This window comes from Lagopus muta, chromosome 2 (genome assembly GCF_023343835.1).
Source record: "Lagopus muta isolate bLagMut1 chromosome 2, bLagMut1 primary, whole genome shotgun sequence".
Lineage (NCBI taxonomy): Eukaryota > Metazoa > Chordata > Aves > Galliformes > Phasianidae > Lagopus > Lagopus muta.
The window spans coordinates 88,298,230-88,322,442 of NC_064434.1; the positions used below are offsets into that span (position 1 = coordinate 88,298,230).

Below are 24,213 nucleotides of genomic sequence, written 5' to 3' on the forward strand. Positions count from 1 at the left end.
GCCGGCCCCACCTCCCCGCAACAGGCCGCGGTGCGGGCGCGGTCTGGGAACCCCGCCTTTCTTTCACCGCCAATCCGAGCGGAGAGAGGGCGGCGCGGCGCGTAGCTGTTGTCCAATGAGAGAGCGGAGATGCGTTTGGCGGGTCGGTCGGTGGCGGGAGTTCGGTACCGCTCCGCCGGTCCGCGGGCTCTTGGCCATGCTGTGCCGCGCTCTGCTCCGCCGCGCCGCCGGGCACCGTGAGTACCGTGAGTACCACGTGTACCGCGCGTACCGCGCCCTGGGGGCTGCCGTGCGGGGAGTCCGCACCGCAGTTGGGAGCGGAGAGTGCGGCACCCGGGCCCTTGGCCTCCCGGATCGCAGAGTCCGGTGCAGTCACCGTCCGCTTGTCTCGTTTCAGGTCAGTCTTCACCGCTTCCCCTGCAGCATCTCTTGGACGGCTATAAGTGCAGCCGAGAAGATGATCACCTCTCCTACGGAGAAATCGGAATGCCCGTCCCTCCCTTCGGCTGCAGCTTTTCTGCAGGTACGGCCACGTGCTGGAATGTCGCGGTGTGTGGGTTCCTCTGTACACTCGTTTCTGTTGGATGTTTCAAGGTCTTTTGGCAGGGTTTGGTGTTCTTGTGAGCTGGTAACAGGGAATGTGTGCCTCCACGTCCTACACGCTGAGTCTTGGGGACCTTTAGGGCAGAACTCTGGTGTGCTGTATTCTGGTTGTGCCATGGGGTTATTACAGAATCGCAGACTGTCCCAAATTGCAAAGGACCCATAACAATCATCAAGTCCAAGTACTGGCTCCATGCGGGACCACCCAACACTCGGATTGTAAACGCCTTTCTCCAAGGCAGCTTTCTGCTCCTCCATGTCACATCCAAGGAAAGCACTTGGAAAACATCCAAGGGGATAGGTCATAAAGATGGAGGAAAGGATCTGTCACCAATGCTGTTGAAAGAGGGCACTATCTTAGAAGTTGCTCCTTGACCCACTCTATTTCCCATATATAATAGTTTCAGAATTGAGTGTCTAGAAATAAATGTTTGGCAATATTTCTGCATTTTGAGAGTGGAAATCGCTGTGTAAATGCTATTTTATTTTTTACAGCTATCAGTTTGGTGTTAAAGTGCCTGTACTCCCCTCACAAAGGGAAGAGGCACAACTGTGGATCAGCCTTGTAATAGACATTTCAAATTTCTTTACAGCCCCAAATTTTGAGCATGTATTGGCAGTTGCAAATGAAGAAGGATTTGTCAGACTGTATGATACTGAAGCTCAAAATACCACCAAACTGATCTCTAAGGGTAAGTATTACATGATATTCATTTGAAGTGACAAGTATGGGATGTGGTGGAACCAAAGGAAACTTTATGCAGGCTGTTTAAACTTAATCTGGGAAGTACTTGCATCTTTTCATACTTTGCAGAGTCCTGTTTACAGAGCAGCCATGTGAGTGTGCTCTTACAAAAGCAATGGGAGATGAATAGCTGTGTGTTTGCCATGCCTGAGGGAAGCTGCTAACAAGTAACCTATTTTCAGCTTCTGATGTCTGATGTTCATTAGCCTCCTGCAAAATACTGTAGTGTAGTGCTGAACTGAATGTGCACTGAACTAATTATGGCTTTTGTTCTCTTGTCAGAATGGCAGGCTCATTCAAATGCTGTGTTTGACCTTGCCTGGGTACCTGGAGAGCACAGGATTGTAAGAAGCCTTTTCCTATCTAAGTTTATTCCTAATGCATTGGCAGTGGTGTGCAGAATATGATGAAAGCTTTTTATTCTTTCCTCTGAAGGTCACTGCTTCAGGAGATCAGACAGCCAAGGTGTGGGATGTGAGAGCTGGGGAGCTGCTTGGCATATGCAAAGGTCACCAGTGTAGCCTCAAGTCAGTTGCTTTTTCTAGGTTTGAAAAAGGTAAATTGGCATTCCCTCCTGACTTTTTTTTTGTCCTTCTTCTTTCCCACTACAACTTCTATCCTTATGGGGCTAAAAAAGGGCTTTGGAATCTGTTGGTTGCACATAGCACAGGTGGGCTAAGCAGCGACCTAACCAACGTTGTAACCTTGCAGTGATCTGATGATGTCTGCACATCTCTGATCTTAGGCAATTTTAAGACATGGCATTGAAGTCACTTACACCTTACTTACAAACATAAATCTGGAAATACTCTTTGTAAGCAATTTTTTCCTACGATTGCACTAAGGAAAGACCATAAGGAAACTAGTCAGAAAGCACCAAAGGCCTGATCATTGTAGTTCTAGGGGCACATAGATGGCATTATGCTGGATTCAGTTTCTCAGCTTTTGGGAATTAATAGCTCTCTCTTTCTCAGCTGTTTTCTGTACCGGAGGCAGAGATGGAAACATCATGGTTTGGGACACCAGATGCAACAAGAAAGGTAATTGAACTTTCAGATATGTATTAATAAAGCTCCGTAGCTCGTGTAGAAATAGTGCTCCAATGTACTTATTGGAGTAATGCTTTTGATTACAGCATAGGCAATACTTAGGTAAGAAGATTATCAGGTAATCAGGGACTGCCTTAGTACAGTGAGAGTATGGAATAGCTAGAATATGTTAGACATGTTTTTTCACTTTGCAGTTCTCTCAGACTGGCAGCTTGATGTCTGTGTTGCCCTGATAATACCCTGTGTATTGTTAAAGAGATAAGGCTGTACAAAACACATCATTGTGTAGGACAGCACTGAGCTGGGCTGGGTGAGAGCAATTCACTCAGAGCCATTGGTGGTGGGGAGGAGGTGATCAAAGCTGAAAAGTTTCCTACCAGTGTAGGAAGGTACAAAGGAGATTGTGAGTCCTGGGAGCGACTGAAGGTGTTGTGGGAACACCTAAGTGCAGGGTGATTGTTCTACTCTTCTGCTTCCTGGAACTTCTCCCTCACCATTCAGCTCATGCCCTCGTACTTTTCAGTTTCCTGCCACCAGCAGTTTTCTGGAACGTGTTCTCATAGTTTTTGTACACAAGTAGCAGTTAATGTTTTCAGAATACGTTACTAATAGATTTTGAAAGCTCGTCTCAGCTGCTTTTTGGGATTTATTCCAAGCTGCTGCCTGTTACATGAAAATGGTGGCAAGATTAAATAGGCATAGAAACTAACAATTTACATGTATTTGTCTTCCAGATGGATTTTACAGGCAGGTGAATCAAATCAGCGGAGCACACAACGTGGTTGACAAGCAGACTCCTTCCAAGCTGAGGAAGAAGAGGCAGAACCTGAGAGGACTTGCTCCCTTGGTGGTATGTGCCAGGAAGACAGGAGACCTCTGCTCTGAGGACAGTGTTATGCATAGTGGCCTTCCTAAGTAATTGCAGTGAGAGATATTTGGCTTGAATTCTGTAAACACTAATTTGTCTTTGCAGAGCTGGGTTTTTGTGTCATGGTCACTTGCTCTGGCTAATTTTAGATGTTGTTGTCTAATAACGCACATGCTATCAGAGCCGTCTTTGTGTAAATGCCATGTGAAAATACATCTTTTTTTTTTCCAGAGAGAAAAGGAGTGGCTACAGTTTTTGTTTTCGAAGGGTGAGAAGGGAGGGCTCCAATTTTTTTTCCTTTCTTTCCCTTGTTACTCCCTCCACATTACACCTCCCAAATGTGACCACAAAAACAACAGCCTCTCCTGAATAAGATCTCCTATTTCATCTATTAACCTCTCCAGTGGAACTCTCTTATCTCTGACCTGTGAGGTGTAATCTTATGCTGACCACTCCCTGTGGGTCCTTTAGCCACACTGCTAAGCAGGGTTAAAGGATTATTGTCTCCTAAATGAAATCTGGTATTCCACCTTCTCCTGCCTGCAGCGAGCAGCTTGCTGGAGAACACAAAGCAAACTGGCAGGAGGGAGCCCAAGAAGCTCAGGCTAATTCTAGAGCAAAACTCAGTCTGGTCTATGGCCAAGAGAAGTGTAGATTGGCTGAGAGGTGGTGTCCTCGATATTAACTTGGCCTTCAACTTAGCAGCAAGACGCTGCTGACCTTGAAAATAAACAAAGTAAGAACTTTGAACTTTTCTCTCCTCTAGGATTTCCAGCAGAGTGTAACTGTGGTGCTGCTTCAAGACGAGCATACTCTTATTTCTGCAGGAGCTGTTGATGGGTAAGGAAGGAAGATGCCTACTTTTCCGTGCTTTTCTGCCTGTTTTTCTTAGTGACACAGAAAGATTGGGAGATTTTTTTTTTTCTAAGATCACAGTGGCTCACAAAGCTACAGTTACTATATAGCTTGCTCCAGAAGTAATGCCTCCTGTTTATTTCCATGAAAACTGTAACAGGTATGTAGAGCACAGTCACACTATTTGATAGAGCAAATTCTCAGCTACAAAACACTACTTTCCAACATAGTCACCACCATTAGCTATGTGTTTTTCCCAGTGATGAACAGGATCCTGCACGCCTCGCCCATCTGCACCAAATATCTGCACCAGTAGAGGTGACCTCTATTGCTGTTGCCACTGCAGACACATATCTCTTACTGCTTCACTCTGCTCACATCCATCATTTGGACTCCAACCTGCTCCTCTGATACCATGGGCCAACATAATAAATAGAATGCGTTACTTTTGGGGCAGCTCTAGTATTAGGTAGAGTTAACAGAACTTGCTACCTGCTTGCGTTGCCAAAGCTGAATAGTGCTTTCCTTTCTTACCCAAGATTGCTGTGCTGGAACAAATTGTGCCTAAATGGTAAATATTCATTTTAGTGTCACTAGCTATGGGGCAGTATGAGAACAGTTCCCATCATCTCTGTTTATTTTCACGGACCTGTTGGATGGCAAGTAAGCAAACTATTGTTAGACAAGGAGCTGCTTTGGGATGCGAGGGGAAGATTGGGAATAAGGGGAAGCCTTACATTTGTGCAGGTGTGCTTGAGAAAATGTGTCGAGTTACAAAGGATGCATTCTATTAGATGCCAGATCTGTTGCAGCATCTTGGAGCTCAGGAAAATGTCTTGCTGTTTAGCACAGAGATTAGTCTCTCAGGCTTTGGTTATATAGCAGGTTTCATTGTGGCCAGAGCCTTCCTGAGACATAATACTGACTCTACATCCCATGGTGCATGATAGAGGCTTGCTCCTAGAGAGCAAGAGAAACCTCAAAGAGCTTCATTTAAAAAAAACAGAATATAATGGCATCCTTGTTATGTCCTTTTGCTAGTTGAGGAAAGTTGGCTTGTGGGTTTGTGTTTTGTGTTGTGTTAGTTACACAAAACAATGCTGCTTCCTCATCCGTGCTCAGCAGAACAATTGTCCTTTCAGCACATCTCTGCTGTATTCTCGCTCCGTTGTGCCATCACTGGGCATTCCTTACTAATGAGCAACCTGTCTTCCTGTGCATTAGAAGGCTTTGTCTGCACTGCAAAAGAGGGTTGGACTTTTGGCAAGTTGTAGACACCTTTGCTCATATATTTCAGTGTGATCAAAGTGTGGGACTTGCGCAAGAACTATACAGCTTACCGGCAGGATCCTGTGCCTTTCAAGTCTTTTTTCTATCCTGGCACCAGCACTCGCAAACTTGGTAAGTTATTGGATGATTCAATTCTATTTGCACTGTATCTTGCAAAGACAACAGAAAGGGTGGGTTTTTACATCATAGTCTTTGAGAGCAGAGCAATATTTGCAACTGTTTGGTATAAAATCAATACTGTTCGTATTGCTCTGACTTTGTACCTGGCACCTTACAATACAACACAGTAATTGTTCATGACTTGTCTAATAACCATCTTGATGTAGTAATGGTCAGTATTAGTCCCAAAAACATGAGAAAATCTTCAAGGAGCTGACTGAAATAACTTGCCATCAACGCCACCGAACATGAGGATTTATGTGTATTTTTAACCTCTGCTTCTACAACTGGATGTTCCTGATACCCACTTGAAACTATCAAATAGGTTGTTTGCCTGCTCTGAAGTTGAGAATTCTCTCTGAATAGCGCTCTGAATCCTCATGAGAAAATGTCAATGTTGTGCTAAAACATTTTGTTCTCCAGCAAGTGTTCTGGCAAACAAGTGATCTTTCCAATGACAATCTCCTATGTGACAGAGATCCTTTCCAAATTTCCCTCTCTGGATATTTCTTAGACAATGCCTGTTTTCCAAAATGTTTTGGTGGAGTTATTTACTGGGAATATTTCTTTGTCTCTAGGGTATTCTAGTCTTGTGTTGGATTCCACTGGTGCTAATCTGTTTGCTAACTGCACTGATGACAGTATCTATATGTTCAACATGACAAGTTTAAAGTCCTTTCCAGGTAAGAATAATATCAGAGGAAATAACCTGTAAAAATAGTATTGCATACAATAAGGTTTCTGAGTTGATCCACAAGAGTAGGTATCTACTAAAATCAAGCAGCTGGCTTGCCTGTGCTTCAAAGTTGGTCTTGATCAGCAGGGAAAAGAGCACTGTAAGAGCTGTGAGCAATGTGTCGGCATAGATGCAAATAGCTTGCTCCCAGCCCTAGGTGCTCACAGCACTTGCTGGAACCCTGGTGGAGCAGTTTTGCCAGGCAGCTCAGAGATGAGGACTGTGTTATGGACTGATGACTGGCATTGCTAATGAGATATTACAGAGAGCATAGAAAGACAAGTTTCACTGCCTGCTTGTAGCAGTTTTAAATCTTTCACTCTGAACTCTTAGGATTTTAGCTCTGAATCAGAGCTAAAGAGGGATCACCTCTTAGACTATACTCAGACATTTTAAGGTGTCTGTTAAATTTAATTTTTGTGGCAGTTTCAGGGAGAAAGCGTCCCCAGCAAGTTGTGGAGATGCTTTGCCTTTTTCCAGCTTTTTAGATTCCTTCAGCTCTGTCTGTGACCTTTACATCAACAAGATGTTTTGCAGACTTTGGTGCACTAAAACTTCTTTGTCATAGGCCAGTAGCTGCTTCTCAGAAAGCAGCCAATCTTATTAAAAGCGTTCCAAACAGACATATGATTTAGTTTCCATTGCCTTTTCTCAGTCTTCCAGTTAATTGAAATTAAATGAACAATGTGTTCTTCTGTATGCTCTTCAGGAAAGCAGTCAGTTGAGTGGAGATGCTGCCAAAGTGGAGAAGTAGTGCAAGTATTAGATATTAATAGGTCATTTGTTGATTTAAGCCCTGTGTGCTGCTGCTGAGATGTGGAAATACTCCCCTGGTCTGTCCCTCTTCAAAAGGAGAGTTGCAAAGATGGGGAAGAGTCTGGAGGGCAAGGTGTGTGAGAAGTGCCTGAGGTCCCTGGGTTTGCTCAGCCCAGAGCAGAGGAGCTGAGGGGGAGGCCAAATGGCAGCTAAAGCTCCTCACAAGAAGTGGAGAGCAGTGCTGAGCTCTGCTCTGTGTGACAGCAACAGGGCCCGAGGGAACAGCATGGAGCTGTGTCAGGGGAGGTGCAGCTGGGAGTTAGGACAGGGTCTGCACCAGAGGGCGATGGGCACAGACTGCCCAGGGCGGTGGGCACGGCCCCAAGTTGCAGGAGTTCAGGGGGCATTTGGACAACGCTCTCAGACATAAGATCAGATTTCTGGATGTTCTTGTATGGAGCTGAGAGTAGAACTTGATGATTGTTATGGATTTCTTACAACTTGGGATATTCTATTCCCAAGAACAGTTTCTCTCAGAGGTTCAGGCCACCCTGCCACCTACTTCTACGTTTAGCTGTCATCTTCTGTTGACTAGTGTCAACAAGTTAGCAAATAAAACCTGGACAGAAACCTCAGTTTATCAAGCTGCCTGAAAAGCACAGGACTTTGGCAGGGGATCAGTGAGCTGGCCCTCCTGCAGAGGGCAGCACGGGCCTATGGCTGGGGTGAGCTGCTGGGAAGACTCTGAGCCTCCTGATTTGGGCTGGACCCAGATGGCAGCTGCTCCGATCTAATGTCGGGACAGCAGTGTTAGTTGGAAGAGGGCCGTGAGGAAATCCTTCAGTAATAGGATTTGCCTGTATCTACTGCAAGGAAAGAGCTGCAGGTTAAAACCAAAGTACATTGTGGGGTCTCACAAGGTTTCAAAGAAAGCCAAAAGCAACCAGTCTCTGGGTCACCTTTGTCAAAATCACGATGGAAAAGAGACTGAAAGTCTTTGAACTGACTGCTAACTTCTCGTAGAGCCTACAGTATTCATGGTATCCCTGCTTCTGAGTGCTTTGTGCCAGGGCTGGCCAAGGGCGTGCCAGCCCCACGTGGTGCTAAATCGGGAAAGTTGCCCTTTCCACCCTGATAAGAAGGCTGGGTGTAGCATGGCCGAGTGCTCCAGATGCACGTTCAGCTCCTGCATTGGCCATTGACTCTTCCGGTGCTTGCAATAGGGAGCAGGAGCTATTTGGAGGCTCAAAGTGAAGTGTTACTGGGACGTTAAATATAGATGATTGACGAGTGTAGCTGACATGGAATACGTTTGGCTGACAAAGAGGCTGGCAGCAAGGGAAAGGAGTAGCCTTAGTTTCTTCAGTGGAAGCTTTCTGTGCAACTGTCCTTGTTAACACAGTGGGGCTGGCTGGTGGCAGTGGGAAGAACAGCAAAGGGTAGCCCAGGTGATGTCTTGGCCTGGTTGTGATGTATATGAGTGGAGCTGAAGCTTTGATAAACCTAACACATTTTAATAATGCTATGAAGAGAACCTTTTGGGTAAAGCAGCTTCATGCAGGGAGATGCGAAGGGCTCCTATTGAGTGATGCCTCCTGCTGCCTGCCAGCTGGAGCTCCCAGCCCTGTAGCAAGGAAGCAGTACAACTGCTTTCTCTAGAATATACATGGCTAGGCAGGAAAAGCCTGTCAGATCAGCCCTGCTTATGCAACCAACTCCCACAGCTGTGTGTTGAGTGCTGTTTTCATTTTCATTGTTTTTCTCACAGTGGCAGTTTTCAGCGGACACCAGAATTCTACCTTTTACATCAAATCCAGTATTAGCCCAGATGACCAGTTCCTGGTTAGTGGCTCAAGTGACTGCAACGCGTACATCTGGAAGGTGAGACATTTGGGAGAAACCCAAGTGTGTAGCCTCAGGCTGGCTGCCCAGATCTGCTCAGCTCTTTGGTTTCATTTGCTTTTCATGTTCACACAGGGCACTCCCAGCCTTCACTCCTGCTTAATGCATTGCAGGGTTAGATCCTGGCATGTTGTGCCCAGAGTGTGCAGTCAAGGCTAGATCTAACTATTTAATGTAAAATAGAGCTAACCTCCTGCCATCAATATGTCTCTCATCACTGCTGGTTATTGCAAGTTGCTGATCTTAATCTTGTTTTAATGGGCAGTACAGTCTTCTTTCGATCCTGTTGATTTAGGTGGCTATGGCAAGTAGACAATTCTTGATTCATATTTAGCAATGGAGTATGTTAGAAAAAACTTAAATTTTAAGTATTTAAGGGGCACTCTTTTCCTCCTTCCTTTTTCTAGCTCTTGCTTCAGACTAACTTTTTTTCATACTAAATTTACAGTAGTTAAAGCCTTTGTATTACAGCAAGAGCTCAGCCAGAGCCTTCAGCAAAATTCCAAAGCACTGTCTGACAGCTGAGAGGCTTAGTCACTTGGCATCTTGCACTGACGTGTAGGAAATGCAAATGTCACAAAGTTAAAAGCAGGGACCTCAGAATAAGGCATGCTTCAAGTTCTGTTCTGCATAGTCTACAGCCATTCAGTAATAAAGTGGACTTCTTATCTCAAGTAGGATAAACAGAAGTCACAGGTGACTGCTTAGGTTTGGGGTAATTCCAGGAAATGCTGACTTGGTTATTCCTTTCACGATGCATTTGAAAATACAATACAAAGCTCTGAGGGCAGTGAGTCTCCCTGCACTGATCATGGTTTGAGCATGTAGTCCCTTTGTTTCTATGAACACTTCTTGTAGGCAGTTAAGTTGCTTACCCAGGAGCAGAGTGCAGGAACATGGTCAGTTCCACGTCAGGCAGTGTAATTTTAGCCTTTCTCACTTCAGTGTGAGTTCAGCAAAAATACCTATGCAAACTTGGGCTGTGCATTCTGCACTCACGTGTTTTGGCACTTTTGTGGGAAGCAGGCTGGAACTGGGTCAAGAGCATTCAAGGACACTGTACCATCTCAAAGTTTAAGCAAATACATTTAAATGCATTTGCTTCATATGAATTGTCTATTTCTATCGTGTGTGGGTGACAGATCATATTGAATATTTATTAAGTAAATCATCAGATAATCACTTTTAATTCCATAGTCATGTTAGGAAGTGGGACTTTCAGCAAAACTCAGTCTATTTTTCTGGTCTGCCATATTCAAAGCCTTCTTAATTTGTTTTAAATGTTGGCAGATTTTAGTGACACTGAAACACATGTACATTCTCTGGGATGAGGATTTACTATGCACTGAAAATACGTGCTTAGATATTTCACTAGCAATTAGCAGGTAATGTTGGAAAGAACTCAAAGGAGAGTGCTAACTTTCCATATCCAGAGAAGCATGAAAGGCAGACCAAGTCCTTGCTGAAGAAAGAAAAACAAAACTAAACATTGTCTACCCAGATTGTTTCTTTGAGAAACTTTGTAAGCAATGCCAATTTGCACTTGGGTCAGCAATTCCCAAGGAATACTGTGGCTAGAAGGTATTGCTGACGAGGATACTGTTTCTGTCTGCTTTGACATATAACATCACTTTCAGACAATAAAAGCTCACTTTATTATGTTGGTTGTTTTAATTACTAGTCTGTTGATTAATGAACTGGCTCTTAAACAACTCTAAGACTGTAAAAGCCTGGGAGCTGAGAAGTTATTCTCTGTAAAATGGTACCTAAATGAGCTATGTCCCTGGTAATTAAAACAAGCTTTATAGACTTGGACTTCGTACTTCCATTATCTTCTGAACCCTCTTAGAATCATAGAATCTCTTATTGCAGAAGCCTCCATTCCTTAGAAAGCAAGGCTAAAAATGAAGGTTTCCGGACTCTAAATACTTTGGCATCCCAAGGACAGAAGGAAATACAAAGGTCTTCCTAATGCATTTTTTTTCTAGCACCCAACAATGGGTGGTGTCATTTAGCCTCCTCCTCCCTCATATTCTAATGAACACACCATCCTTTAGTTCACAAAATGGTAAGTTGGGTGTAACTGGTTTAATTTATACTAATGCAGGGTAACATCAACTTGGCAGGAGCTGGAGGAATTCTCTTCCTCTGCTTTCCTTTCAGCAGTCAGTGACTACTAAACTGTTATGTGTGCAGTGCAACACTGCTATTAAATATAAACAAAGATGTTCTCTGCACCTCTGTCTCTTATTCCCTAAATAGGGAGTTTCTATGGCATTACATATTTTGTCAGAGACGGGAATGCTCCGAACAAGGCAGTTAGTGGATATTTAATCAGTGATTGCCTTTGCAATGCTAGGAAAAAGAAAACATGGCCAGTTATGAAGAACTTGTTTATATCAGAACAAGCTGAAGATGCAGAAGCTGGATATTCAATTATGGTTATGCAGGTTGTTGTAGAAGGGGTTCCACAAGAAAAAACATGTGTGTAAATCAGAAGCCTTCCCTGATGTTTTGCATCTCTCTTTGAAACCTGTATGTAACATCTACTCCTTTTCCCACACAGTAAAGGATCTGTTCATTCATTTATCATGTATGCAAATCCCCCTTATAAATTCCCCATATAATGTCACATTGAAAATGGTGACTCATAGATCTGGAACGGATTCTCTGCTGAAAGCATGCTTAACTTGAATATAATCTGCATGTATGTGTGTATGTGTGTGTATTTTCTTCTATGTGCTACCTAATGCTTGAGCTTCAGTTGTATCTGTCACTTACACAAGCTGTAATTGAAGAGTAACAGTAAGAATAAAGATTAACAATAATAATGAAAAAGATTTCTATGAAGGGTAAAAAAGAAAAGGACCCAAGTTTAATGAGCACGTGTGCTTTAGGGAACTTTTTAATCAACTCTTAGAGGTTCTCTGGCTCATTTGATTGGCAGCCACCAGTTATGAAGTCAGTAAGTATTCATATATTGGACTTTGTTCTTTATTTTTAAACCATTTGTTTTAGGTTTGTTTTTAAAATAGCAGCTGAATATATTTACCTATTCTCATTCAGAGTGTGATCTTCCCAAACTTTTAAGCATCTTACCTAGCAGAGACAGAGATACCACTTCACACAGTATGCTGTGCTGACAGCTCTGGCAGAAATCCCACATGCAGCAGGAATTAAACAAATGTTTCCAGGCAAGTCAGTGCATCTCATTGCTGACCAGCTGCTTCACCTTTAGCAGTAGAATGTGAACTGATCCTTAGAACCCTGTAAGTCCTTGTCTCTCAGAAGAAATTGCCAACAGTATGCAGTCTGGGGATGTGTTTTGAGGAAGAAGGAGTGTTGGGATATCTCTGGTAGTCCATGAAGTGCTGAAGTGAAAATGTGGACTTGTTCTACATGGGGTACTGAGCAGCTGTCGTGGAGTAGCCATCCTTATTAACACCATCCCTTTGAAAGTGTTCCCTTGCTTTGAGGCATTCAGTCTTACAGAGAATCTTGCCTTTGCACAGTTGCAGAGCTGCGGTGTCTCCCAAGAGGGTATGACACCTCTCTAGGCAGCCAGTGCCAGAAAGAAATCCTTGAAGTAAGGAATAAGGATGGGGGTCTGGGTTTGCCTCTCAGCTGCAATGGACTGTGATTGTAGGCAGAAGGCAATTGGATTTATCATTTGTGGCACTGAGGGACGTGGTTTAGTGGGCATGGTGGTGATGGGTTGATGGTTAGACTGGATGATCTTTGTGGTCTTTTCCAACCTTAGTGATTCTATGATTCTGTGATCTGTCTTGTATGCCTCACAGGTGGATTGTGAAGGTCTTTCTTAGTGGTGTGTGGTCTTCTGATTTTGTATTTATTTTTCTTTGGAATTTCAAAGGTTTCTGAACCCAGCCTGCCTCCACGGATCCTTGTTGGCCACTCTCAAGAGGTTACCTCCATTGCTTGGTGTCCTTCAGACTTCACTAAGGTTTGTTTTCTGGAAAACTTTCTTCACTGTCAAGTAATAGAGGTGCTATGGCAACATTTGCTTTTCAAAATTACAGCAATATTTGTTTATTTGGGAGGAAGTTCTTAGATAATAATTTCCAAACATGCTCATTTTTTTTAGGGCAGTGAACCAAACTTGTTACATGAATATAACAGAACTTCTTCATTATTCTTTAATAATTTGGGCTATTTGATAAGACTTAGCAAATTGTAAATGAACAAAGACTTCTGATTAGAACTTGTCTTACTACCTGTGAGAGGCAAAGTTGTGAAACCATTTCATCAAATCTTTCAAAAGCCAAAGCCTTGCTTTGTGGTTCCATACATAGCTGCCTGACCACTGATATATCTACCAGTATGGTACAGAGTGGTAAGGAGTATGCCCTTCAAAAATCATGTAGACTCTTCCCTCATGACTGTTCTTATACTCAGAACTGTTTTCCTAACAAATATTTGTATATACACACAAAAATTCATAGTGAAATTGTCAGTAATAATACTCCAAGTATCATTAGAAGAAAGGGAATTGCAGGAAGATGTTGGTTTAAATGATTGATCTAGAGAAGTAATCCTAATTAATCCTAGACAGTGCCCCAATAATAGTTCCTTGCACTTCAGTGTTACTAAGCAAATTGGATACTTTGCCCAGCTTTCACTGCAGCACGAGGTCTTCAGAAAAGCTTTACACAATGTAGGAGAGTGGGAGTCTTGCAGGCAAACAAGGATAATTGTTTTAGCTATGTAAGATGCACAGTATGTAAATTGGCATTTTAGATGAAATCTGTTGTCTGTGTGACCTAAAGTCCTGATCATGGTTTGGAAATGCAGACCTATACAGCCTTTAAAATCTATACTAACACAGATAAAAATTAGTCACAGTACAGATCATGAGGTGTGAAGAAAGTGAAGACACTGTGCTAAGAAAGGTCAAGAAGCTGCTTTGAGTGATTTGAGAGGCCAAGTTGCTTTCTGTGAGCATAATACTGGTGTCACAGAGGTCACAGTAGAGGTACTTTCCTATCCAGGATTACTGTGATCTTCAGCCACAGCATTTCCTTCTTGCTGTTGATTCCCATGTGAGTCACCAAATAACCTGTCCAAAGAGAGCTGTATAAGAGTAGATTAGATGCTACTGCTTGTTTGAAATAGATTGCACAGATCATTTTGGAACACGTGAAGCCACAACAGGAATCTAGGTGAATGTTTGCAGCAGGGTTGATATCTCTGCCAGATACTGCTGACATCTGAGTCTGTAGAGATAGCGCCTGAGGCTAATGCAACAGCCTTCCAATGTCACCTTCTCTGTGTGTTGCGAAAGTTTGTCCCCAGGCAGAGAAGGTCCTGAATAACAGACAGAGATGCAGGTGCAAGAAGCAGCATGGCTACTTTTAGCTACTGAGCAATGGAAATTGCAAACATGCACTGGCCCTTCCTGAGCAGGCTGTCCTCTGTTATAGAGCTGTACAAGGCATATAGTTACTGGTGACTGGGATTTCCCCAGAAGATTTGATTTCCCCTTCAAAGCAAACACTTGTTTGTGGTACAGTAGTGGAATAGAGTCGGGTTGTTCTGTTTGTTTAGTGGACAAATCTTGTATCCTCCTCAAGCAGATTTCGCCCTGCATATATGTTGGCATGGTGTGCTGGGTGTAGCTGTCCTAGCTCATTTGGCCCATGACCCACAGAATGTGCCTTGCCATTCCCAAATGCATTTGTATTGTAGATTGCCACATGCTCTGATGACAACACCGTAAGGATCTGGCGCCTACAACATTGTCCTGAGGAGGAAAAGTCAGTGTCCAACAGAGCCAGGTTGGTGGGCTGGGTCACACAGAAGAAATCAGAAGAACAAGATGGAGCAGGTAAGGCCCCTGTGATATCTTGCTCTGCAGCATGGCTTCTGAAATTTGGCTGCTCACCAATGAAATCCTTTGGCTTGTCCTAGTCTTCTATTTTTTCATATTAGGCAATAGTTCATTAAGCCAGCCAAACACTTCTACTTGTAAATACTTCTACTACCACTAAGATGAGCTGGCTGAAATAGCTTACAGTATGCTGAAGTCTGCATGACCAGCTTGCAAAGTAAATATTTATTAACATAACTTGTCAGGCAGCCAGGTCTTCAGTGGGCATCAGCAGTGTTTGATAATTGAATGGCCAAAGGAGATGTCATGTGTGCATGGACTTCTTCAGCCAATGGAGCTGGAAGCCAGAATCACCTGCTTCACAGTTGCATTCTTACAGCTCCAGCTAAAAATGATTTGATTGTTGGCTGTAGCAGCAAGTCATATTCTTTTCATATCAAATGGTAAATGAGAGAAGTAAGATCATGTTCTTTTTCCAGTTTCATATTTTACCCTGTAAAGGGCTGATGGCATAGCATGGGAACTCTGAATTTTTTCCTCCTGCCCAGTTGTTAAACTGTGGGCAGCATTCTTTGCTGCTGCTATGAATTTTATGTCTCATTGTAACTGACTGTCCATGCAGACAAATGGCAGTTAGTGCAAGTACTTCAAAAATGCATGTAGTCAATCACAATGTAATCTTAATGTTCCAAAATTGATCAATCATGTCCATCAATTCAAATGCATAACTTTTCTACAAAGCCTAGCTGGTCAGACAAACCATCCAGCATGTTCTCACAGCTAGCAGGCAGATCTGCCACGCTCAGGAATGTCTAAAGTTGGTCAAGATCACGATAATACATCTAAAGAACTGCCAGCAGGAAAATTCAGCTAGATGTCTGTAGTGGAGCCGTGGTTGTGAATTACTGGTGCTCTTTGGAAGAGGAGCTGTTCACTGGGCAGTACCCCAGAGAAAAGAAAGGAATGGTGCATTATAGTGTTACTTTGACTTGCCTGAAACTTGCATTTTGTTACAGTAGGGTGGTTGAGAGGCGAATAACCCTGACAAAGAGAAATAAGAAGAGCTGCTCTGTAGTGTGGCTTTGAAACTTGCAATACAATAGCTTTCCAGCAGCTGTTGATGTGAGTTCCTCTGTTCTACCTATCTTTTCTAGCCATTCTCTGAATGAATTTCACTTTGGCTAACACAAATAAAGGCTGAAGGTCTCCAAATCCCACTAATTGGATAATATTACATCTAACCTTTTGCCAGTGAGTAACAGTCTTGCAGGAAGTTTGCAAGACAATAGCAGGGAGAGTGCCAGCTCTGCTCTGTAGGTGGTGTATGGTTTGTGTGAGCGTTCACATTGCTTCAAAGGGGGCTGAGAAGTACACTTTGTGTATTAACTTCTGCAAAATAGAAGTAAATGTGAGTCTAGTGTAGAAGTCTGAAATCTAAAGTGATTAGTATGCTAAAACTTTACAAGTCAGCTTCGGCAATTATAGTAGAAAAACAGCTTATTTCTCCTGGTTCTTGATGCATTAAAGCAACACAGGAGGGAAAAGGAAGTACACAGACACTGCAAACACAACAGCAGGCTTCCTGCTGACCTTGGCTCTTGAACACAGAGCACGTGCTGTTAGAGTATAGGAGTTATCTGCAGAGACTGATTCAGAGCTGACAACTAAGTTGTATTTCAGGCCTGCTGGGATGAGATCTAGGTAGTTTTCCACTCATTTGTGTGAAATGAATTGTGAGGCTGAGAATGTGCATTAACTGTTGACCTATATTATGAAGTATAGGAAGCAGAGTTTCCTTTTCTTTGGAAACTGATTCTGTGATTTCCCTAATTTGCAGTACTTTCTCTATGCTTTTGTGTAACCAAATTTCTGGAGCAGGCCTGCGCATGGAAAATTCATGACTCTTAAATCTGGAGATTCATAATACCATTCTAGAGAATTTGCAGCAGAGAAGGTGGGAAATATCTGCACTGGTGTTATGCAGTTTGACTGCAGATATTTACAGTATGCAGAAACGCGCAATGCTACGTGGAGTGGCAGCATGAAGGGAAACAGCTTGAGACTGGCTCAGCAGAAGCTTAAATAATGTATGCAGTTACAAAAAAGCTTCATGTTCATCTTCCTTCTCTGAAGTTTGGGGACGTAACTAGTTTGCGTTTTGCCCCTCCAGCCCTCATAACAGCTTTTTTCTGTTATCCAGGGTCTCCACAGTGTAGCTTTCACACTGCTATGGGATTGAGAGTGCTCAAACCCAGCTGGTCATGCCACATTTCTGCTGTACAGATTTGTAGATGGTCATTACAGAATGAGAACTGCTGAGCTTGCTTCTTTTCTTCTACCTCTAGGAGCTTAATTCTGAAAATGCATTGGGTTTCCCAACTGAGATATTATTGTTCTGTAAGTGCTCATTAAAGTGAAGATTAAGAGACCTAATCTTGGCAGTGATTTTCTCTTAGTCCAAGTTGAAATAAGTTATTATGAAGTAGCACATTTTGTCTGGAAAGGAGCCTTTAATTCTCTCTGTGCTTTAAGGTGATTTGTAGAGGGATCCATTAATACTATGTCATATTCCTTTTTCTCTCATGCACCAGCCCTTTATTTTAAAGGGATGGATAATGTAATAAAAGGAAGGATTAAAAGAGGCTTATTATGGCATGAAAGAGTCATGTAGGTATTCACTTGACATGTTATTTGTGAGACAGCCCAACATCCTAAAGAAAATGTCAGGTTATTCACACTAGATTTCTCATTGTCCTAATGAAGTACTTTACAGCAGCTAATGTTGAAAATTAGGAGTTCAGATTAAGCCTTTGGAAAAAAAACAAAGCAGTCAGAGTTCTTGTGCTCAGGAGTGAAAATGCTTGGAGAAATTAATATGCTATCCTACTTAATTGCATCACCCCAAGTTAGATGAATGAGAAAGCAGGCATCTAAGAGACCTGTTGATGTGTCTCTGTTGGAAGGTCCTATAAATAAAACAATTCTCTAATATTGCTGCAGACTGAGATCTTTGCTATATATGATTCCCACTGTTACAGTTAAGGTCCTTGGTGAGGTCTTAGGTGTAAAGCTACCAATGACTACTGTTTTAATAAGCTGGGTTTTCAGAAGCTTCTGCTTTAAAAGCAGGGGATTTTAACAGCTTGACTAGTGAGCACAAATGCCGTTGTGACGTATTTGTCTGGGGATCATTTGTTTTAAAGAAATCCAGTGACAGACTTTTATTTTCGTGGGAATTTAAATCCTTGCTGGGGAGGTGAAGAATTTCTCACATGTCATTGGGTGTGGTAAATAACTACCATCTTTGTCCTAATATAGCACTGCAGAAAATACTCCATCAAAAAGACAAGAAGGTGAAAGTATATACTTTCCCATTCTCATTTTTTTTTTAATCTTAAAAAATTGCAATTACTGATGCTTGACTAGGAGCACTGTTCATATGGTATGGCATTGCAGAATAAAGCTTTCCTGGTGTAATTAGCTATGGGACTTGCTTACAGTAGCTTTGTCTCTTCTTTCAATCATGAAACTGTTAAAGATTGGGCAGATAGGCTGACCAGCTACAGATAGAGAGCCAGCCTTGTTTTCAGGCAGCTTCCCAAAACAGAGCTGTCTGGACTGAGCTATTGCAAAGCTTCCAGCAAGGCTAGAAAACTTAGAAGATTCAATATCTGTTTTTTCTATCCATTAGTCCCTCAGCTGCAGCTTAAGTAAGGGTTCTGGTCATAGAAGAAATAAAAGTCAGACATTAAACCATACTGTGTTATACTTAGCCAAGTGATACAGGATTCTAAGGAGGACTTGCATCAGCTTAACTGATAAAAGAAACATCTATGCAATCTAATTCAGCAAGGTATATCTGAGAATCAGGGCCAGCACTGAATTAATCTCCTAGCTGGGACAGGTATTTATGAAAGGGCTGTCTTTAATCTGCTGCTCTGTGTTCCTCATTAGACTGCTTATTTTTGCTCCATTAGGACATTCAGCCAGCCCACAGGATACTCCTGCCAAGGCTTTCTCAGTGGGCAACCCATGTGCTTCCTCACCACGTCCAGCTGCCTGTGCTCCCAGTTATTCTGGAGACCTTCCTCTTTCTACAAACACTCCAACAGTCTCTTTCAAAACTCAAATGGCCACAGTCTGTACACCAGCAAAGCTGAGTGGAGCCAGCCCACGTGCTTCTCCCAAACTGGTGCCTTCCTCCAAAATGTCCATTAAACACTGGATTGCCAGGACTCCATGCTCTTCCCCAGAAGTTGGAAAAAAGACACCTTCCCCTAGAAAAGCCCTGGCAGAAGTCACACAAAGTCTCTTGGAAACACCTAGCACTCCTAAAGCACAATACTCACAGGCTGAAAAGCGTGCCAAGAGAAGGCTGGACTGCAGCAAGGAAGATGAAGCGGGGCAGAAGTGTCTGCAGGCCTGTAGCTGTGTGACTGAACTGGACCATGTGGCTAAGAAGTCCAAGCTAAATTTATGTCACTTGGCTGCAGGCCAAAGAGCTTGTGATGAGGGCTCTCTAAATCTGGCTGACTTGGATAATGAAGAATCAAGCCACAGCTCAAAAGAGCTTTCTTTTTCTGGAAGCCTTGTTAATCCGTCCAGCACTCAAACTCCCCCTCTTGTTTTGCAGTCTCCCTGCGAGAGAGACTCAGATGTAGTAGATAAAGAAAATAGTTCACCAGAAAGAAAAAACTGGCTGTCTGCTCTGGGAGAGAAGCTGCGGACTGGCAAAGCTGGCAGCCCCCCATCATCTTACAACTCCAGCGCAAAACGTCAAGAGGCTGCAGTAGTGACCACCTCACCGAAAACTGTAAGTAGGATGATCAGGGACAGTGGTAATGAAAGAATTTATCTCTGGCTACCACTGTCCCCTTCCTACACATGGTCAGATCTCTCTTACTCAAACATTTGGAGAATTGTCTGTTCTCCTTGATTATGGACGAGCGATGATTTCTCACCTAATAATCTAGGTATATTAATGCTGCAAAATACTAATCCCCTCCATGCAGGAGGAGAATTCTTAAGATGGTCTTGTACCTCCTTTGAGAAGAACTTAGTGCACACAGGAACTAAGAAATCCTCATAGTTCCCAGCTGGATGTTTGAAGGATGTGGCTGTCTTCTGAAATACAGCTCTTCTCTGAGAAGCAAATGGCAACACCTTTCCTGGCAGATCTACTGTTCAGCATCACATCTGCATGATTATATTACTGAAAAGCCGCTTTAGCACTGGAAGAAAGAGTTAAATTTTATTCTGGCCCAAGCAGCAAAACAGTTTTTTACCCATGTTAAAACCATGAGCTAATTGGGCTCTAGGTCCTAAAGCATCTTTTACTGGATATTATTTCACTATTTTCCAAGTAAATTTCCAATTGTCATATTTTCATTATACTTTCAAGTGAATATTTGATATTAGAAGTTATTGCCATGTTTAAGGCTTATTTTGCTGAAATATCTCACATCTTCAGCACTTCTACAAGGTGTGAAGTGTGCAAACCACCACACCTTGGGTTACAGCAGTTGAACTCTTCATCTTGTAGTGGTACCAAGAAAACCTGCAAGTGCTTGTGATTTACAGTGTACCTGCTTAAACAGAAGACAAAGATTTGCCCCGGAGAGTGATTACCATACAAGAATTATCTCTCCCACGTAGTATATTCTAGCTCAAATTTTGGGATGCCAGTGGCCTCTGTTGTGCAGCACTCCTTGATCCATTGCATCTCAGAGATCCACAGCCCTGAAAGCTGTGATAGGGAAGATGGAGCTGCAGTCAGACAAACCCAGTTTTTAGACTGTGTTTCCTGTAGGTAATAAGCTTCTTATCTGTGAGAGAAACAGATTACAGTAAAGAACCTGTCATTTGCTATCTTATTTAAGAAGCAACACAAACTGGAGCAGTGATGGAGGGGAGACTTTAAGAATTATGCAGCGTACGAACTGTTAACTCAGAAACATTTCTTCTTGGTTTTGTTTTTTTTTTACAGGCTGTAACCACTTCAGTTTCCATGAGGAAGATCTGCACATACTTCCACAGAAAGCCACAGAATTGACTGAAGTAGTGTGTGGTTGTTGCACCTGATGATGTTGGATGTTGACACTGTGGCATTGAGACCAGATTTAGCACCACTGACAGAACAATACGCCAGCATTACACAGTTTGTTGTTGGACATTGGTAAACTTCTGTTTTAAAGCCTATTAACACTTGAAATCATCAGAGCACGGAAGATATGTATGATACGTAGAGATTCCTGCTCTTGTATTCATGTCAGGTAACGGATCATTTTGATAGAGAAAACAGAATTTTTTACATGACAACTGTTATAAAGAGAGCAACTGCATATGCTGACAGGCACATGAAACTTATCCTTTGATGTTACTAGTCTGCCATTGAAACTTTCTTTGTTTAAGAATACTGTGTGAGACATTGTGCCCTCCAGAAAAGTATATGTTGCATGTCCAGAAGCCCATTGTGGAGGAAGAGCTGAACTACTTCGTGCTGAATGGCATTTCCAGTTAGTCCTCCTACAGCACCATCTACTCAATTCCAGCAAGGAGGTTTTGAATGTATAAATACAAAAGAATTTTAAATGCCCTTGTGTCCATCTCCATTCAATGGCACAACTGGTGATTATAGTCTGAAAGAAGAGAGGGTATAATCGAGTACTTAATGCCTTTACTTTTCTTGCCATTGCTTTCTTCCTCAAAGGCTGAAAACTTCAGTAATTACCAACATAGTTGGCATTTGGACCATTAGCACTAGAGCTGTAGAGGCCAACAGCTTGTCACTTCTCCGAAATAAAATATGGGCAAGGTGTGTTACAAAAATTATTGCCAAACAGCATTCCATAACAACTGGTTGCTTGGTGACTTCTTACAGATCTAGCCTGAGGCAAAGACATTAATAACTGCTTGTAAAATACCTTTATGACACTTTTATAATATGGTATTTATTAAATAATAGCTTGTAAATGGGGGGCCACTTCACATTTTAGAAAGCACTTCACAAAGTTTACAGATTAAAATTTTACATGCTTTGCCATCTTGAAGTCATCACTGGTACTGGTGGAACAAGATCACTAGCTGAAATAAGTTCACTGGCCTGCTGGCTAATGATACTGATTCCAAGGTCATTGTTTCCACAGGGGTAGCTTGTAGAAGATCTGTATCTTAGATTTGAGTATTTACTCTGTCTTTTGGTATGATGGTTTCTATAAACTTTAAAAATAAATAAATAAAAAACTACAATCCCAATTAAGTCTTTTTGCTGCAAAAGTGCTGAGGTATTTAAAGGGGATGTGTTCCAACTAACCCATGTTTTCTGACTGAAGTTTTCCCACCTACTTTACAGCATTGAAAAGTGCAGTAGCTGAAAGGATTAAGATCCTGGTTTATTTGCTGTGTATTGTATTTTGCAAGGAAATAAATGACATGAAAGAAACTGGCTTTTGTAAAAGTTCTCTCACAGCTACAAAGCAAAAGTAAATGGGTAAAAAAAAAAAAACAAACACTAGTCATCATCAAGCTGCAGCTTTTAGTAGGAGCACTTACTATGTATAAGGACCAGGAAAACTTCCTCTTGTTTACTAAATTACAAGCCATTACTGTATGAGCTTTGAGGAGATGTTATTAAGTTAGAAGAAAGCAGGAAAGAGAGTGTAGTTCTTTGGACACTTTTTTATAGTTCTTCATTTAAAAAAATGTTTTTTAAACTGATTTTCTGAACTAATAATAACTTGAGTAAAACAAGAATAAAAAATTCTGTTAGTTTAATATTAACATACTTTGTGTAGATGGAAGTAGCAAAGAAATATAACAGAGGCAACCTAGGAGGTTTGCAATTTAATTCTGTCTTAATTACAATTAATCAGAGAAACTGTTTAGCTTGCCTACAGCCAGTTTTCTGTGCAGGATTTTTCTATTCAGCTTGTAAATTACTTGTTGCAGAATAAGCAGATGTGGACCCTCTCAAAGTATTCGAGTGTTTTGTCAGCCGTTTCAACAGCGATAGGGTCTTATGTTCCGCCATATCTTTCGCAGTATTTTCCTCTGGCAGGAAAGTTCTACACCCAAAATGTTACCTCTTTATATTGTAAACAGCTGCCTAATGATGATTTACACTGATGGTGTACCTCTGAAATGAATAATCTTAACTGTGAATGTGAGATTTTTTCCTTTTAAATAGTACCTGTTTAGTGGAGCAATTTGTTTTGTGGACCATCAGCTGTAATTTCTTTCACCTTAAGCTGTTGCCAGCCTGTTTCAGAGCCAAAAGAAGTAAAATAACTGAAGTTTACATTCTTCTGTGTCAAAGTGCCTTGATCTCAATGTGATAAAACAATGACTGCAGGAGCACAGAAGAAGAATCACATGTACAAATCACATTTCAAGTTAAGTTTTAAGATAAGTTGTGCTTTCCCTGAGACACTTGTCAAACTAAGTATCAAGGGCTATGAGCTGTTCTGAGCTAGCAAGCCATATCTCTAAATTATCTTTCTGAAAGTTTGATAAAAAACTCTACTCCATAGTTGAGAGGGGTCTCCCAAACTGTATATATACGCAGGTCTCATCTTACACATCTTGCAGGTTTTTCCAAGGACTAAAAATACAGCAAGATTATGACAGGAGACCTATTACCCCAGGCTAGTGCAGGTAGTTAGACTTAGATATGCATAACAAAGTTCAAATACCCTGTTACATTTACTTCAGCATAACATCTTTAACTCTGCTTAAGTTACAGCATTTCTTAGTTCACTCTTGAGTTAAAGACAATGGGTGATACAGGTCCATTACACCTGTACATAAATTACTCTAGAGGTGAAATACTCGCTGTGAGAAGGTTCTGATTTGCATTTTGAATTTGTTTATCTTTCAGTTATTAGCTCAGACTATTTTATTTATTTATTTATTTATTTCATTTAGGTTTAAGATATTTCTACTACTATAGGCTTTTCATCCAATATGAAAGAAATCCAGATATGAGACTGAATTATCTCGTGGTCTCTTTAATGAGCTTAACAGATTCCACAAGAATCCAACAGTCTAAGTAAAACAGTGAAGGGAGCGCTCCATTCCTTCATACCAAAGTACTACTGCAGTCGGTCTACCAGCATTAACACAAAGCCACTGTCTTTCATTCACCTTAAGGAGTCAACTTTATGTTGTACTTCTCCCCTTGTGTCTAAAGAATAAAGACTGAATTGTTTGGTAAAGTATCCTTAAAAATCCACTTCTGTAACCAAGCCTGGATTTTTTATTTGGACCATAAATTTCGTAACTCCTTGGTTGCCCTGCAAGTGTGTTGGCACGTACTGTTGAGAGTACAGCAGAAGAGTTGGACTCACAAATCCAATCAGCAAAGACAAAGCTCACTGAGTAAAGCTGGTCATTTTCATATCAACT

General features: G+C 41.9%; 1 protein-coding gene and 1 long non-coding RNA gene across 3 annotated transcripts in view; both read left to right on the forward strand.

Moving 5' to 3' along the window:
* Positions 1-24,213, forward strand: part of LOC125689325 (uncharacterized) — a 249,516-nt gene that overhangs the window by 214,590 nt on the left and 10,713 nt on the right. The gene's annotated exons all lie outside the window — the stretch shown is intronic.
* Positions 100-22,480, forward strand: DTL (denticleless E3 ubiquitin protein ligase homolog). Of its 2 annotated transcripts, none has more exons than XM_048936285.1 (15): positions 100-245; positions 398-523; positions 1,197-1,295; positions 1,631-1,692; positions 1,784-1,904; positions 2,323-2,388; positions 3,132-3,247; positions 4,032-4,105; positions 5,418-5,521; positions 6,148-6,252; positions 8,830-8,942; positions 12,838-12,927; positions 14,670-14,808; positions 18,789-19,624; positions 20,798-22,477. In XM_048936285.1, the coding sequence occupies exons 1-15, from the start codon at positions 116-118 to the stop codon at positions 20,861-20,863; spliced, it is 2,247 nt and encodes a 748-aa protein (XP_048792242.1). In that variant the 5' UTR covers positions 100-115; the 3' UTR covers positions 20,864-22,477. The 2 variants fall into 2 exon arrangements, with proteins under 2 accessions (XP_048792242.1, XP_048792240.1); XM_048936283.1 differs by having other exon boundaries at positions 101-236; positions 20,798-22,480.